General features: G+C 36.8%; 2 protein-coding genes across 5 annotated transcripts; one reads left to right on the top strand and one right to left on the bottom strand.

Moving 5' to 3' along the window:
* Window positions 1-682: 682 nt before the first annotated feature.
* LOC147511412 (transducin family protein / WD-40 repeat family protein) lies at window positions 683-9946 on the top strand. 4 transcript variants are annotated; one of them, XM_086603124.1, is made up of 14 exons: window positions 683-853; window positions 1025-1162; window positions 1248-1363; window positions 1858-2012; window positions 2449-2537; window positions 2677-3223; window positions 5177-5344; window positions 7129-7316; window positions 7414-7493; window positions 7777-7891; window positions 8569-8622; window positions 8725-8799; window positions 8871-9047; window positions 9599-9946. In XM_086603124.1, the coding sequence occupies exons 1-13, from the start codon at window positions 761-763 to the stop codon at window positions 9024-9026; spliced, it is 1974 nt and encodes a 657-aa protein (XP_086459250.1). In that variant the 5' UTR covers window positions 683-760; the 3' UTR covers window positions 9027-9047; window positions 9599-9946. The 4 variants fall into 4 exon arrangements, with proteins under 4 accessions (XP_086459250.1, XP_086459251.1, XP_086459252.1 ...); XM_086603125.1 differs by having other exon boundaries at window positions 684-853; window positions 7780-7891; XM_086603126.1 differs by lacking the exon at window positions 8569-8622 and having other exon boundaries at window positions 684-853.
* Window positions 9947-10488: 542 nt separating this feature from the next.
* On the bottom strand, window positions 10489-15504 carry TED3 (Pex2/Pex12 N-terminal domain-containing protein / zinc finger (C3HC4-type RING finger) family protein). The gene is made up of 8 exons (XM_086603129.1): window positions 15259-15504; window positions 15059-15172; window positions 14831-14987; window positions 13011-13147; window positions 12840-12940; window positions 11933-12050; window positions 11567-11733; window positions 10489-10976 (listed from the first exon to the last, which is right to left on the bottom strand). Exons 1-8 carry the CDS (start codon window positions 15385-15387, stop codon window positions 10847-10849), a joined length of 1053 nt encoding a protein of 350 aa, XP_086459255.1. The 5' UTR covers window positions 15388-15504; the 3' UTR covers window positions 10489-10846.
* Window positions 15505-15508: the final 4 nt, after the last annotated feature.

The following is a 15508-nucleotide window of genomic DNA, read 5'->3' on the forward strand; positions in this document are numbered from 1 at the left end:
GGACCCACTGCTTTCCTTTTCGTGTCTAGGACACCGACACTTAACAACTTCGTCCATGGTTTCTTGTTTTCTTTGGTAAATCAACGCCAGGTCCACATTGACATTATTTTCGTATTCTACTTTTTGCGAGCTTTTTTTGGCATTTTTTTTATGTATCATTGATACGTCATGTACAAGTCATCCAATAATTAGGCCCGGTTACAACCAAACAACCCCAGTTACGGATATATGAGCAATTGATGTTACTCAACTTGGGCCATATCAAGTTTCATTGGGCTCACTAGGTTGTTAGTTCGGCAGTTACAGTGAAAGCCCTAAAACTTTACTTTTGAGTCTTTGATGGGTCGCAGAGAAGTAGCAGTAAAGTTCAAATCATCGTAATAAGTACTTTAGATGATCCCGCGTTGGACAGTTTTCAACAGTTTATGACAAATCTCAAGTGCTAATTGTTAATTGAAAATGTAAAATACATAACTTAAAGACTCAGTAGCCTGTTAATTTGTGAGTTGCATTGAATACACCTTAGGTTTCAGTTAGAACTTAGAACTGAATGACTGTCTCTTGAGTCTTGAGTCAGGCCCATTTATATGGATCAAGTCTATGCTCAAATTTGACTACAGGGCCGTGAGTCAACCTAAGGCCTAAAAGCCCAAAGTTTCACGAGGGTATTGTCGGAATCTTACAGTGAAAGGGTTTTGCTAGGGTTTAGGCAGGGCAGTACATAACCCCAGCGCACCCGTTGTTATTGTAGTAGGATAAAATGGTTTTGTTATCAAATATAAGAGATCTACTTACAACGTTTAGTCCGTCCTGGGAGTTCTTCGCTATCAGCTCAGGAGATGGTCGAATTAAGGTACAATATTTTAGTACTAATAGTCTAGTTATGCCAAGTTACGTAGTTATTGTTGCATATCCGTCCAATATACGCACACGACCATGATAACCCTGAGTGAAGGACGCATGCCGATGGGAAAGATAATGAATTGAAAAGTGTTGTATATGTAATGTGTTTTGTTGTGTTCAGATTTGGGATACTGTTAAGGGGCAGGTTCAGACTGAGTTTGCAGACTTAACATCAAATGAAGGCACGGATTTGTATTCCAAATCACAAACTGGCCACCTTTCCCTTGATTACTCCTGCATGAAATGGTTGCTTATAAAGGTTCTCTCTATTGCCCAATACTTGTTCCTTGTGCAACTTGGATTCTTGTTTTGTTCTAACGTTTGGAAATTTCCGTTCCTAGCAGAGGAAAAAGAAGGCTGACCGCTCATTGTTAGCATTAGGAACAGGTAGTGGTGATGTTTTAGCTTTGGATGTAGTTGTTGGTGACTTGAAGTGGAGATTTAATGACTGCCATCCTGGGTGAGTAGCTTCTTACCTTTGTAAGGTTTTGCTAACTTACTAAAGCAAATGTTTTAGTCGTCTTGAATTTGATCTTTCTCTCTCTATATACCTCTAAGAAAATTTGATAAGCAACAAGTCTCACTCTTGATAATGTATGGATTTTGCGTGTAATTTTCTAACTTTCTCCTCCTCTCGAATCTAGTCTGTAAGAACTAGATCTGAGCTGAATCATGTTCCCATCTTATACTCGTCAGCCTGCTAAGGAACAGTCCCGCTTTATATGTATGCTCTAGAGTTGATGTTGACATGTTGCACATATGAGCAATTTCGTTCAATGTTGTTAGCTAATGATAGGATTAAACAGAAATATTTGTAAACACTTGTTACAACATTTTCATCAACTTGTTCATTGAGTTTCTTGTGCTTTTGTTAGCACACCGTGCATATATATCTGATAACTGAATTCACTTTCTGGTAGTCTGACTAGCCGTGACATCTTTGATAATGCACAGGGGTGTCAATGCCATATCGTTTGCTACACGCAGTTCATGCATCTACACTGCTGGAGTTGATGGTATGGTTTGCCAAATTGATTACATGTCAGGGAGCTTATTGCAAAAATTCAAAGCTTCCACGAAGGCAATATCCTCCATGGCCATCTCATCTGGTATATGTTCTTCACCAGTTTCTCTTATTTATGATTTGAACAATTTCCTAATAATAGTTGTAATGTCATCGTATTGTTTGTGTACCGTGTTTTATAGCATTTTAGCTTATATGCTTTTGGCTGGCAATAGATTCATCTCCATCTCCTAGTTTGGTGTTGGAGAGTGGCACAAGCTCCTATAATAAGAGTACTATGACAATCACTTATATATACTATGAACATGGACCATGCAAATAGTGGGTAGTGTTCTAACGTAGATTCTTGGGAGTTTTCCTGGCATTAAACTTATTTTAGGTCATGATGTTGCTCTCTAAATATGGTTTTCATTTACTTAATAAAATGAATCTTTGATTGTTGTTGTTGTTCTTTGGTAGTTATCTTCTGATGGTTTGTTTTGTTTGAGTTTTATTCAGTATCTGTTTTTTTGCACTTTCAGATGGGAGTATGTTAGCAACTGCAGCTTCTCAGTTGAAAATTTTCAATTCTTCAGATAATAAAAAGATACAGAAGTTTTCAGGTCATCCTGTGAGTACATATCAAGATTTATTTTCTTTATAGTGTTTGTTGTATTCTTCAGAATTAGCGTTCTGTTTCCTTTGTTTGCTGCTAATAATTTTGACTTTTGCTTCCTACCTTTGATTTGGGGTTCTTCATTGTTGAGTAGGGTGCTGTTCGTTGTATGATATATACTGAAGATGGTAAATATGTGCTCTCATCTTCTGTTGGGGAGAGATATATTGCAATCTGGAAAGTAGATGGTAGCAAAAAGCAGTCTGCAAGCTGTGTCCTTTCAATGGAGCATCCTGCTGTCTTTCTGCATAGTAAATTCAACAAAAATAATGGCATAAATGATGTTGGTTTTTATGTTCTAGCCATTTCAGAATTGGGTCTTTGTTATTTTTGGTATGGCAAAGATCTTGAAGAATTGCGTAATTCAAAACCCACAAAAATCTCATTATCCTCTGAGGAACACCGCTCAAAGAGTCACAAGGGTGCATTACCTCTGATTTTTTCTGCAGAATTACAAGGCATTGTGAAGCCTGGCTCTGTTCAAGTTTTGTTCGCTTACGGTTCATTGGTTAAGCCATCATTTCAAAGAATTTTAGTTCAGTATGGTACAGACATAATGTTAAGTAGCACTCAGGATGGGATCCTTCTGCCAATGGGTCAGTCACAGAAGTATACTAAAACTCAAGTTGTGCAAACTGAAGGTATGTCTCTACTGCTGCAATTGCTTTCTTCTTTGGTTGTTTCTGCTTATATCAGAGGATAGGAAATGGATATTAACTGTGTAGGGACTTTATAAACGAGCCTTATTTATAGTTCTTGGGAGTAGTTCTTATCAACTCGGCGTTGAGAGAAGTCTTTTGAAGTGTTCTATAATGTCTCACCATAATATTAAGATAATTCTTTCTCTTTTCTAGTAAAATATAAACGAGGGATAAAAGTTTGAGGAACTCTATTTTAGTTATGGATTATAGTAATGCCTTTATCTTTAGCAAAAACGTTTGACAAATTACCCAAAAAAAAAGACTTCGTCTTGTAGCATACTGCCTTTTATCTTTAGTTCTATGTTTCTAGAACTCGAAATCAACTATAATTGGAAGTGCAGTCATCTGAGACAATAAAAATCACTTCTTAACAACTGTAGTATATGATATTAAAATGTGCAAAGCAATACTTTGGACAGCCATCTTAAGGTTTAGTTTTGATAAGTAACAATGCAGTCCAGAGCAATACTTACTTACTCAATCAAGAGCTAGCTTAGCCCTTTATGTATAATACTTATTTGGGCTCAATGGTTGAAAATGATAAAATGATGACATTTTCACCATACAGGTATAGTATTGTACATGATAAACTTTATTTGTGATGCTTCAAAGAGTTTAGAGGATGTCTCTTTGAGTCTTTTGTAGCTAGGTGGGATCGTCTTATATTCTTAGATTGTGTTGTCAAAATCGTACGACTTACGAGTTGAATCGTGCAATTCAAGTCGAGTCGAAGTTCAATAGATCTAAATTGAAAGTTTGAATCGTAGGGTAGTAAAATTGTTGGAAAATCGTGATTCGTGATTCGAACTAGCAAAATCATTAAAAATCGCACGATTCAACTATCCGATTCAGTGAAAAGTGGGGAAGTTGTCAATGTTAGAGATTTCAAAATGAGTTGAAATTTTGTGGAGATGATCTTAATGTTGAGTATATCATATCCACAAAAAATTAGGTTTGAATTCATTTTCTAGGATATTTTACCTAGAAAATGAATTCAAACCTAATTTTTTGTGGATATGATATACTCAACATTAAGATCATCTCCACAAAATTTCAACTAATTTGGAAACGTCTAACATAGATAAAAATTACCTGAAATCTAACGGTCCAGAAATGTCGAATTTTTTGCAATCATTTTTTGTCAATGTTAGAGGTTTCCAAATTACCTGAAATTTTGTGGAGATGATTTGAATATTGAGTATATCATATCCACAAAAAATTAGGTTTGAATTTATTTTCTAGGTAAAGTTCTACTTACGTACTTATTTTAAGTTAACTTAAGTAGCTACTTTTTATAGAAAGACTATATATAACGATTTATATGTTTGTGAATCTTACGATTTGCGACTCGATCCGATTCTCGATTCACCCAAAAATAAAAACAATTCGCTATGTGTTTCAAGAGTTGACAATCTTAGACATGGGGTGATGGTGCATTTCTTGGTTTTTTCTTATCTAGATTCTTTTATTGTAAATGATTTTATTTCTTGTTTCTCTTTTGTAATGTAGGCCTTCTCAGCCTACTTCTCCTTTATTAATGAAATTTCACTTTACTGAGCAAAAAAAAACGATAAACTCTATTTGTGTTTGTTTGTAGATGAAACTTACATACACATGCACAAACATAATTAAATTTAAGCATACGATACCATTCGATACTCGATATGCTAAAAATGAAGAACGATATATATATGATACGATATACGATACGATATATGATCTGATAACTATGGTTACAAATATAAGATAGTTGCCTTGTGTTTTCAGGTGTATCTCATTTTACATGTATACTTTCTGGTATCTCTTTCCTTGAGGCCGTTGGAGAATGTAAATATATTTATTCTCTGCACTGTGGATCAGTATTGCTAACTACAAATCTACTTATATTTACAGTCACTGCTTTAGACCGTGCAAATGCAGAGGATGCCTTACTTCCAATAGCAAAAATCTATGATTCTCACCAAAAGAAGAGAAGGCACGACCATTCAAGTACTGAAACCAAGGATGTTATGGCTCATGATTTGGTCGACCGCGGTCAGGCTATGCAACTAGATATCAAAGGTACTATTTTTTACAGCACAGAATATTGTGACTTGAACTTAGGATTCAGTTAATAGACCCTTAGAGCGTGAGACAGAAATAATGATGTCATTATCATACACATAGTGATACATAAACACTTGTAGACCTAGAGTAGACTCTGTGTTTCTTGCACATTTCATCACTGGGTGTTCTTTTCAGTTTTTTTTAACCATTGACGATGTCTTTTACATTTCAATTTAATTATGTAAGGTGTGGTTACCTAGGTTTTGAATACTTGAATCAGAAGATGAAATACACCCTGTGGTATGGATGAGTTTGTGACACAAGATGCATGACCGTCCTCCATGGCATGACACTTGGTTATGTCGAAAATTGACTTGGCATTAAAAGTTATGACATTGTGAATTTCGAAAACATTAAAATGTACAACCATCCTCCCACCGCCATGTGTTTCACATTCCCCCCCCCCCAACACATGTTATATACCTTTTTCTCTCGATACATTTACAAACCTGTTTACATTTGTGTGGAAAACAATCTCAACTGTAAGATCATGTTATAAGAGAGATTATGAGTTATTGTTTTTACTTGGGATGTTAACTCACTCTTGGCCGTTAGTTGGATTTCTTGTGGGTATATGTAATTATGTATACATGCTAGTAATGTCTCTGGCCGTGTCCTTGTCATTTGGAGTTTCTAAATTTTGTTCTCATACAAATGGTTAGAATGTTATGGTAAGTAGAAATGTATAGTGGCATGCCTATAATCAAATCAAATATATAATAAGTTAAGGGTGGTAATATTCTCACCTTATGCAGCCATCCTTTGTCCCAGCATAGGATGAATTCTGGGCTAGCACTTAGATAGTTAGATTATTATTCGTTTGAAATCTATTTTCTGAGTCACTGACTAAGCTATTTTATTGTCACGCTCAAACTCTTTTGCTGGTAACAGAGCATCATTGCAGGTCAAATCTAATTGCAAATGCAATGTTGTAGGAAACAAGTTTACCAAAGTGGGTCTCGACATATCATATCTAAGTTTGGGTATTCGTAATAGTCATTTGCAAGATTTTTTATGTAGATTTTATGTACCCTCTGAGACCTTTCAGAGCATGTTTCTCTCTAGTATCTTCTGTAAGAGATTTCTTGTGAACAGAAAAAGGAATATTGTAATAATGAGAAAAAGGGGTGCTATATTATTGTATTGAGCTTTCCTTTGTTGTCACATCGTTTATAAAAAGAGGGAGTAGAAGGACTAAATCAATACTTTACCAGTGTGAAACCTAATCTCTGCTATAACTAAAATTTCTAGACCTAATGCTCCGAACTCTACAAAGCTAATAGGTTCTAAAACACACTGGTTTTATTGAAATGAATTAGCCGTGAAATCTTATGTGGTCATGGGCACATTGCAAGTATTTCAACTGACTTAATTTATTCGAGGCTCAGATGTTATTTAGCATTGAATTTGTCTAATCCAAGTACTCATTTGACGATGTTACATATGTTGATTTCAACCTCCTCCCTTATTCTGTGGTCCTTTTCTATATGGAATTTTATGTCATTTTGTACCTCTTCACGGGTTCTGCGGACATTGTTGTATTCGTTTGGGCCTCGCATCTGGCAATTCTGCTTATAACTCACTCTTGGTCTGCTTATAATTCATATGATAAACTGTATTCTTTGATTATTGGCTACGAATGTGTAAATGGATGATTGATATTAATATTGACTTTTTCTTGCTGGTTAAATGGTCAGGTTCATGATCAGTGTATTTGTTTGTGATGTATGTTTGTGTAGATCAGGAAACAGACGAAGAGGGCAACATGGCTGCAATATGTGTGGAGGAACGTCTTAGATCACTAGAAATTCTTAATAACAAAGATGAACCAAATATAGACAGATATCCGCGGATAGTTAACCAGTTAGCCATGAATTCTACCTTGTTCAAAGATAGCCTCTTTGAAGCTACCATCCCACAAAAGAAGGTCTGTCTAGTCAACAAATGACTTACATTGTGTAACGTAATTGTGCTGCTTCCTGGTTGTCCTAATCATATGTTGCATGTATTACTTGGATTTTTAGATAAAGGCAGCTATTAAGTCTCTGCCATCTCATGATGCATACACATTGCTAGCTGTTTTGGTCTCCATGTGGAAATCAAGGTGATTTATTTTGTGAGTCCTTGCAGATTATGCATTAAGTAGTTTATTCTACTTCTTATGTCTTTCGTCGGTGACGACTATATAATTGTTCTTAAATTGAGATACAAGAACCTTACCATTTGGTTGTGAATTGTGATGGCCCTCAAGCTTTCTTAGTATTTTGTTAGAGATTACAAGTTGCACCTTTTTTTCATTCTTTTTTTTTGTTCGCAAGTCAAAATATCTCACTCTCCTTATTGTTCGCTATCCTATTGTTTATTGTATACGATTTTGTTTTACTTAGCAGGTCGGGCAGTGGAAAGTATGTTCTTCCATGGATCTATAGTATATTAGTCTATCACAGTGACTATGTCATATCTCAAAAACAATCATTTGAAATGCTGGACTCCATATATAAGGTAAAATGTTCTAGACAAGGTTCTGTTTTCTGTTGAACACACCTTTTTCCCTCTCTAGATTCTTTGATAGCTAATTTAGTTGCTCCTTGATTTAAAATCATGTATATTCAAATCGTCATGGTATACGGGGTGATGGGTTGTGTTCGTGGGTATTTTTTTGGGTTTTAATTTTGCTTTTCACTTGTAATGTATGCCTCCTCAGCCTACTTTTCCTTTGTTAAGGATGTTTCACTTTACCGAGCTAGTAAAAAATAATAATTCTTGTCATATGGTAGTTTATATAGTGCAGCCACTGATGTTTCTTTAAACATTCTTGTCATTAGATGAGTGGTCAAAAAAGGTTCCCTTGTCCAAGTCATTGTGCTATCAGAATACTTTGATATTGGGTTTTCCCCGGTACCAACGAACTAACACTCTATTTGGTTTTGCCTGACACGATCAGTTTGAGATGAAGTATAGGTTTTCAAGACTGTTAGATCTAGAGATCTTAATCCAATAAACTACTAGACTGGGTTCAGATCAGATGTGATTTAATCACTGAGGACTGGCTGAGTGAGAATCCAAAACACAAACTGGGGAGAGAACCACGTCCTTGGCATCCAGAGAATAGCAGTATTGTTTTATTCTCTCCTTTTTTATAACTGATTTAATTTCTAGTAATGTGGTGCGAAGGGTAGCCTGGAGAGGTTCTTGACAGTCCCCCACCAAAACAGCTACCAAGGCAGGATCATGTGAGAAGTGATTTAGCTTTCACTTGCATATTTTGATTTCGTACCCTTCCTATCCCCGTATCTTACAATGATGTCTATTGAAGATTATGTTTCTTGTTCCAGATGGTGGAATCCAAACGTGTAGCTATTCAGCCATTATTACAGTTAGCTGGTCGTATGCAGCTTATAAAAGCACAGGTTAAGAATGCATTCTCAGACTTTACTGTTTATGTTGTGTGACATGATTTCTGATATTACATTGTTCACAGATTAATAAGGCTGGCCAGAATAATACTCAAGTATCAGCACATAGTGACCAGCTTGATGAACGTGAAAGTGAAAGTGAAAGTGAAGATGAAGATATTGATGAACTTGTCTACGGGGAAGAAGATGATGATGATTCATCCCTTAGTGGTAGTGAATGACAATAACTAAAAATCACTAGAGTAAGTGGTAGTTCTTTGATTTCTGCTTAATTGTTTCTCTTATCTACAGATTACAACACTCAAGGATTTATTCGTTAATCCAAAAACGAAAGGTTTACTTGTTTCACAATCACCTTTTTTTACTGACAGTGGGAACAGTAGTCGTCTTTGTTTTTCATTGACACTACAATTTAGGATTTGGATTTTGAAAAATAATTCATATACAGCTTCCCTTCCTCTATTATAAACAAAGATGAAAAAGGAAAATAGATTGTATTCGGCATGGAAGGTGTGAAGTATCTTAGACTCTTTTTTTCAATAAGAATTAAGCGTCTTAGACTGTCATTGCATGTTGCATAAATTCAGCAACAAAGAATTTCAGAAACACATGTAGTTGGCTGGTGCCACCAGTACAAGAGAACCGAGATTCTAAGACATTTCAAAGAAAAAAATTGTGATGGTCTACTTTTTTTAGCTATTATTGTTGCTATCTAAAACCTTGCTAATTTCCTTGTGATAGAGTTTAATCTTAGCTTTTGTTATTCATTTACCAATTTGTTATTTCATTTCAGGGTAACTGCTTTACCAAACCGTTTTTGGATAACTGGCATGCAAGTGGAGTACACATATACTGCAGCCTAATCTGCCAGAGCTTGCTCGTTGGCCCCCAAGAGAATCCATTGATCTTGCAGCACTTTTGGTCCTGTAATGGCTCTAACCTTTTTGGGGTCACTTGTCCAACAGTTCTTGCAACTGACTAGACACTCCGGAGAGTCCTCGTCTTCCTTTCTAAATGTATTATTATTAAAAGAAATTTTGATAATTGTCTACTATCATTTTCAACTATACTGTTTCAGTTACCATATAAGAACCTGTTTGGTTACTTTCCTTAGTGATGCTATTCAAGAAGTTCTACCCAATGTATAAACTAGTTTGTCTCGCAAGAAATGGTTGATTATTGCAGTCAGCCATTAGCTGGATGTTGGGACTAAGGAAGTAAAATAGAAAATTTACAGGGCTGATGATGGTCGCAACGTTGTGTGTTTTGCTGCTCAATTAAGCTTAAATGTATGCCTACTGTTGTAATGGTCGACACAGATTTACTTTTTATCAAGTATCCCAGAGGGAAATCTCGTTCATTAACGGGCTCAATAGAAATGCAAATCGACAACAGCGGTGGTGTGGAGAATGGGTCTCAGCAAAGTGACGGGGATTGTGACGAAAAACACCCTTGAAAAAGCTAAAGTGATCTAGTAATGGCAAAAACAAGTGGTTTAGCGATAGGAACCACCACCACCACCCATTGATGGCTGATTTGTTTCATTGTTTGAGGAACGACTATGATTATTTTCTATTTTACTATTCTTTTGAAACTTTTGATTGCCCATTGAACATTACGGTAAGCTGTTGCACATCCCAACTTCTTCCTACATAGGCTCTGTTTTCCGTGTGGTGCTCTGAATTCAGACCAATACACAAGCGGTATGAGATTTTTGATACGGTACACGATTAAACTTACATGACCAATAAAGCGTTCACCATTGAACTCAAGAGGACGAGTACATGCCATCATATTGATTACTATTTGCTTATTTTTATATACAAAGATTTCAAATTTGTGTGACTATGAGGCTGTAAATAGTACTGCTTGTCTAACCCGGTCTAGCAGCTGTCAGAGGAAAGAATTGGTAGTTCAAACAACAGACCTTCAATCATGGTAAGAATACAGCTACGGGAGTTGCGAATGGCGCAAGAAAATGCGCTGATGTCTACTGAAAATTCGGGCCTTTATCTTCTCTTTTTCTCCGAATTATAAGGAATCAATGTTGTGGAATTTTACTATTCAGCAAGCCACCAAATCGTTGCATGGCAATAACTGGTTCGTTGCATCGAGAGCACCTGAAAGATGTGACAGCAGCACATCTTGTCCTAAGGCAGTAGTAACAGTACCTATATGCCAAAGAAATTACTGATCTTCAGTACCTTGACTCATTGAGCAGATATAAGCATGAATACTAAATAACTAAACTAGGTCGGATATCTTATGGGAGAGGCCATTGACTTGCACAATGATTCTGTAACTAATTAAACAGAATACTCATGCTTTGTATGAGAGAGCCAGTGTATTCATTTAATGAGCTCAGTCGTAGGATTTTCCACACTTGCAATGGGCACTGGTCACCCCAGGTGTTGGCCATGCTCATAATGCCAACAGCTCGTACATAGTACAAGGCCTAGATGCTGGGTGTGATGCAGTAAGTCTTGCAACAAGAGGATATTGAACTCTTTGTTGGGCTACAAGTACCTACACAGTTCACAACTCATGTAGTAGGTGTATTATGAGTCGTGACCTAAAATACCAAGACCTACCATTGCCTACAACAGAGTTGGATGTACTGCTTCTGAACAGATAAGCAACAGAAGTTCTGATCCAGCCACCCACACAGAGATGACAGCAGTACAAACAGTAGCTTACTAAAGATAGCAATAAATAATTCAATATCACATAAATATGGACCATGATGTGCAAGTTACTATACCTGTGCTGACAAGGGAGAGCAGAGAATGGAATAGTTGGGTTTGTCTGACAAATGGGACAAGTAGTTTCATCTGTGCCAGATGCAGAGTCTTTATCTTTCGAGAATGGAAGAAGAAATTTTCTGATTGATGATGAGTTGAGAAGCGGGAGAAGCAAAAGTAACATCTCCTGCACAAGAACTGAATATTATGTGTGGAAAACATAGGTTTTATTTACAACAACAAGCTACAAACTTCACCTAAATGGTAGTGAGTGAACCAAAATTAATACATTTCAGATCCTACATTAAAATTTACACTTTCTATATGCATCAATAACTATCCCGAGTCAGAAAATGTCAATCTTTTATTAAAAGGATGTAATTTACCGAGAATTCATTCCACACCAATTGGCGATTCATGTACTCGAAGCTAACAGATCGGTTCATGTTAGGGCTGCCATACACAAGCCTTGCTTTGAGAGCTCTCTCAATAAGACTCCTGTACCTGCAGTCACAAAGAAAGGCAAAAGAGTACTACGAATGAAAATCTCAATCAGACATTATTTGTCTATTTATTTATTGGCCGAGCCTATTCTAAGACCTTGGGGGTTTTTGGTCTTCACATTTTATTTCAATTCTTGTTCCTATATTATTTGTTACTAAGTTTATTGAGTAAAGATGCACATTAGTTAGATATTTAGCCTTACAAGTCACAACCTCCTGAAGACAGGAGACACTTCTACATATTATTGGAATGAATTAATTACTATGAGAGAGAAAATCACTAGGGGCTGAACCTCCAAGGATTGACCAGTGGGCCACTGGACCCTTGCCCACCCAGACAAGTTGACCTTCAGATTCCACACTGATTACTTATTAACTGAAACTCATTCATGCTTCAGTGAATGGAACCGATACGAAATCTAGCACAATCATCAACAAACAGACTGATAACAAACTCAGAAACAAAACCAATTCCACGTACAACTTTGCGGTACTGGCCCCTTTTAACAATTCCAAGTAATGAATTTTCAATGGGCCAACCATACACTCTCAAATATCAAGTCGAGTTTCCTTTATCTCTTTGTTTAGTAGTTTGCATCCTTACTAAAATCCCACTTATGAGTTTATATGCTCCTACTCAATCTATTTAGTGCAATTGAAATTCGGAATTCAGCTGTAGCACACTAAATAATGCCACCCCAAGCTACTATCGATATTATGATGCTAGGTATCTCATATATAAGTGAAATTGGTATTAATAACTAAAAGTGTTTGACACTCAAAAACGTACCTTCCCGTGTAAAGAAATACCAGCAAGTTGCTAAAAGAGGCGGCTTTATAGAATCCTTCCACACGTTGCAATAAACCCCACAATTGGCGTGCATATGATCGCTGTAGAATAGTCAAAACAGATCAGTGTTACTTCAGAATCTGAAAGTGGATGAAGGAAGAAAAGCATTACCTGCTCAGAGTCTCCCCATCTACGGAAAGCGGAGAATGATTGCAAACGAGCCCATACATACTGACCACCAACGGATGCAAGGCAGTACCAAATTTTCTGAGACGTATTCAGTCCCGGTCCTTCCAATCCTGTTCGTACTGAAAAGAAATGCAAATAGATACAAACATTCAAACTAAAAGTTGTGTCCCGTTTATCAGCAATTTTTGAAATAAACTGAAATATCCCGAAGTGCCATACAAGTCCGACAGAATACAGAATATGCAACATGAACATGCAGTTGACTTGTAAATTCCTGCTGATATGGTTGCTAAAGGTGTATAGTGGTCAAGCCTTGAAGAGGTTGGGTCCAAGGTCTTGGGATCAAATCCCCCCTTCAACAGGGAAAGGGGACATAGGAGTTTAGAGGAATAATGTTGTAACATGTAACTATCAACAAAAAATACAGTTTAGATGAATAATGTTGTAACTAGCAACGATAATCGACAAAATTTACATTAGAATTCCTCTTTGACATGATCTAATGACCACCGTAAATGGAAAATAGTACAACAATGGAAGGAACTTTGGAACCCCCAAATTGGGGATTTGAAATGGGTGTAGGACAAGGAGATGGGGCTACAGATCAAACCCAAATGCCAAAAGTAAAGAAACATAGTAGAATGTTTTTCCTTCTTGTCAAAAGACTAACACCATTTATCTCTCTCCGGTGTCAACAAAGGAATGGAAACTAATTTTTCCATGAGGGCAGAATGCCATTGTCAAAGAGAACAGCAACAATCCCAGATCCCAGGAAATAATACCATTATTTTCTTGCATGAACGAGCACTCGAGCAGACTGGACGATCCTTAAAGTCAGATAAACAGTATAACCTTGGGGAGTTTATAAATGTGGTCTCACAGTGATCCAAACACCTTCCAAAACCTGATATTATCATTGTTCCCCAATATATACTAGATAACTGCGAGCAGTGGGGGTGTGAGCAGAGGGTGGAGAAGAGAGAGAGAGAGAGAGAGATGGGTTTGTGGATGGGGAGAGAGAGAGAGTTGGGTTTGGTTGAGAAGGAGGGTTGAGAAGTAAAGAAGAAGAGGGAGGGGTGGGTGGGTTATGGACAGACACCAACAAAGTGGTTTTTTTGCTGCCTTTTGGAAAGTCAAACCAAGAGTTCGCTACCACTCACGGATTATTGCTACTCTGGAATATATTATTTTGTAAATTCCCTTTTACCCCAATTTATAAGATAAGGAGTTAAGGACACACGACGGCTAATCCAACTCAGTGACCCTCACCTTACCATAAAAGTAATCACCTTCCTCCAAAAGCTCTCTCTTTCACTTTTATAACTGTTCCCCAATTCATAACTGTTGCTACTCTGAAACATCTCAGAAAATTTGTAAATGCCTTCTACCCTACAATACCACATTAATAAAAGACAAGGACACAGGACCGCTTACCAGACTTCATGACCCTGTCCAAACCAAGAGGTAATCACCTTCCTCCAAATGTTTCCTTTTTCACTACAGTTATATTTTCCCTTCCATAATGCCCATATAACTACTTCAAGTCTTTTCAGTTTCCACTAACCCATATACTTCTTTACACTATACTTGTTTATTATAACATTGTACACTGTATCTTAAGGATCTGGGATATGATCGTCTCAACCTCGTCTTACATATGATCATATATGCACATGTTGATCAATCATGTTTCTACATACGACTAATTCTATTGCATGTTGAGTTTCTACATTTTTCATATAATCTTATAAAACTTAACAAGTGAAAATGAAGAAAACAAGACAGCGTTCAGACCTTCTTACCGTCTTTCCCTCTCATCAACGTAGCACGTTCATCTCTAAATCTAAGATTCATAAGAGCATTTCCAGGAGTAGGTTTATCTACCCAAATCGAAAACCGCCAAATAAGGAATTCAAGAAAAGCTTCAAGCTCTGGTTCGTATTGAAATAAGAATCCTGGCTAAAACCCATCCACTTTAATCAGTAAATTTTTAAAAAACAAACATAACATGTAGGCCCAATAAATAATACCTTCAAAAGAGTAAAAACTTTAACTAGTTGTTCTTTTAACATAGCTGAAATCTCTACGTCTAGTCTTGACGCGTCTACTTGATTAACTCTAGATATAGATATTGGTATTGGCGTCTGCGAAAAAAATAAGTAAGCCCATCAATCAATAAATAAAACCTGTTTTAAAATAATAAATTGAGGAAATAAAAAAGATAGGGAACCTGGGAAGAGCTGGCTACGGAATTCCAGTGAGGGTGTAGTCTTTGGTAAACATCGACCCAAGCACTTTCTGGTGGTAAAGGAGGGTCTGGACTAGATGAGGTTGGAGAAGTTGGGGTATCTTTAAGCATCTCTTTCTTTCTCAGTCGAGAGAGAGAGAGAGTTGGAGAGATCAGAGGTATGCTAGTAATAATAATAAGTACAGGTATTCTGTCTGTCTAATTTCTTGTTTGGGGCACTTTCTTCCAGATG

Source organism: Coptis chinensis, chromosome 3, assembly GCF_015680905.1.
Source record: "Coptis chinensis isolate HL-2020 chromosome 3, ASM1568090v1, whole genome shotgun sequence".
In the NCBI taxonomy this organism is placed as follows: Eukaryota; Viridiplantae; Streptophyta; class Magnoliopsida; order Ranunculales; family Ranunculaceae; genus Coptis; species Coptis chinensis.